Source organism: Chanos chanos, chromosome 7 (assembly GCF_902362185.1).
Source record: "Chanos chanos chromosome 7, fChaCha1.1, whole genome shotgun sequence".
Lineage (NCBI taxonomy): Eukaryota > Metazoa > Chordata > Actinopteri > Gonorynchiformes > Chanidae > Chanos > Chanos chanos.
The window spans coordinates 18294857-18296786 of record NC_044501.1 but is presented as its reverse complement, the minus strand read 5'-3'; the positions used below and the strand labels follow the sequence as shown (position 1 = coordinate 18296786).

Here is a 1930-nt window from a genome sequence, read left to right as displayed (position 1 = left end):
ATAATCTGATAAATGTGTTATATTTGTGAACGGTTTTAAGGATTTCAACATTGTCAAGAAATACAGGTACTTTAAACTATTTACAGACTGATGGAAATTTGGTAGAGTTTCCAGTTCCCAGTTATGAGTTCAGTTAAGAATGCATACTGAACCTAAAATAAAGAAATACAAAGAAATCTCTCACAAATTTAGTGCAATTGTCTTGGCCTTCAAAAGCCTCAAATGGATTTCAACATTTAGCAATGTGTTGTTGTGTGTAATATATCGCAGTGAACCTGAAATCAAAGTGAGGAAAGGAGGAAATCTTTCTTCAGTACTGGTCTTTATTTATTTATTTATTTATTTATTTTTAAGCAAGTTCAATCAACAAGGGAGACATTTGGCGGCTGTGTGGAGGTTACAGAAGCATTCAAACATAGCAGTGTGAATGATATGTAATTATTAAGCTCTGAAGCAAATCTCTCAGTAAAATATCATCAATACTGATATTTTTGTGAGGTACAGAGTCAGACAAGCAAAGCTGCATGAATGTCTTATATAGAAGATCAGTTAACTTTGTGAAACAAAGCACAGTCCAGATTGCTTTGGATACCGTCACCCTTTAGAGTATAAACAACATCACACCACAGATCAGGCCTCCTTTTTTTCATCTGAACAGATGTCACTTTGAATTTTTCATATGGTGGTATCAGAACCTCTTTTTCTCTTTTAAGTGCAGAGAACTTTGTTATGTCAGCTCCACAGTGGGTATAAATTTCAAAACAAGTCTTTTCACCAAACATTTCTGTTCCCTTGTAGTCCAGAGAGGTTGAGGCAAATCTGTTAAAGCGAATTGTTGTCCCTATGGCAACATTGTCATAACTGTCCCTGGTTCGCCGGTATGTTCTCATCCCAGGTTTTTGCTTTGCTTTGAGACGCTGAATGGCTGTGGTCAGTAGAAAATGAAGGGAGTGGTACTGAAATTTCCCATTCTTGTAGCTTTTGCTGCCATTGCCGACAGCCTTGTTGAAATCAGCATAAATTTTGGGATTTTCGCTCGTGTAGATCCATATAGCAACTGCATGCTCTTTCTCAAGACCATCTTCTGATTTGGCCTTTTTCTCTGCGAAACGCCAGGCTTTACTAAAATTTGCATTAGCATTCCTCTCCTGTTTAAGGTATTGCTTTTTCACCAATTCTGACATCTTCTCAGCGCAGTCCATGTAAGCATCATCAACAGAATCATTGGCCATGTCTAAAGGATCAGCTTCGATGAGGAATGATCTAAGGTGCTATGGAAACAAGAGCAGAACAAAATGAGATATTTTTAAAGGGATTTTACAAGTAAAAACATGCGTGAATCAAAGTAACAAACAAACAATCTTTGAATATAGTTTTTTTCCCCTTATTATTACATTAAACTCACTGGATTGAGTAATACAGATGAATGTTTGTCTATTTTTCAATCTTCTTAGGTCTTTTCACACACAAGCACAATGAGAGACTACCTGTTTTGTGGCCAGTGTAACCGTAAACATGAAGAGCATCCAAATTGTCATCTTCATTTCCTTCTGTCCTCTGTGCCTTCAGTATGGACAAGAGATGAAAAAGAAAAAAATTCGCATAATTATATCCAGATAAGCTTTAGTCATACCAAATGGGCAACACAAATTTATGGAAGGGAGAGCCCTGCTGTGTGTATATTGTACACTTTACAGTCTCAGTTTTATAGTCCATAATGTGTCATTGATGTAGATAAATCTAACTTGATATTGACAAAGTCTAATAAGTCTAAGTATTTGATTTTATGGTAAGGGTCAGCAACCTGGAGTGGAGCATAGCCAGGGCACTGTTTCATTGTGAATTGATGCATTAACACTGATGGTTGCTCTCTAGTTTCTAAATCTCAACGGAGAAAATATTTAATGTAAGATTTCAAATTTGATGGATG

The 1930-nt window shown here is 36.4% G+C and overlaps 1 protein-coding gene across 1 annotated transcript; it reads right to left on the bottom strand.

Annotated features, from left to right (window-relative positions):
• Nucleotides 1–545: 545 nt before the first annotated feature.
• LOC115816061 (ecto-ADP-ribosyltransferase 5-like) lies at nt 546–1583 on the bottom strand. Its single transcript, XM_030779032.1, has 2 exons — nt 1488–1583; nt 546–1271 (listed from the first exon to the last, which is right to left on the bottom strand). The coding sequence occupies exons 1-2, from the start codon at nt 1542–1544 to the stop codon at nt 546–548; spliced, it is 783 nt and encodes a 260-aa protein (XP_030634892.1). The 5' UTR covers nt 1545–1583.
• Nucleotides 1584–1930: the final 347 nt, after the last annotated feature.

Excerpts from the sequence above, each read along its gene's own strand:
- LOC115816061 (XM_030779032.1), bottom strand. The coding sequence starts at position 1,544 with ATGAAGATGACAATTTGGATGCTCTTCATGTTTACGGTTACACTGGCC. Across the intron at positions 1,272-1,487 it reads TTACACTGGCCACAAAACAG|CACCTTAGATCATTCCTCAT; the intron begins GTAGTCTCTCAT and ends TTGTTTCCATAG.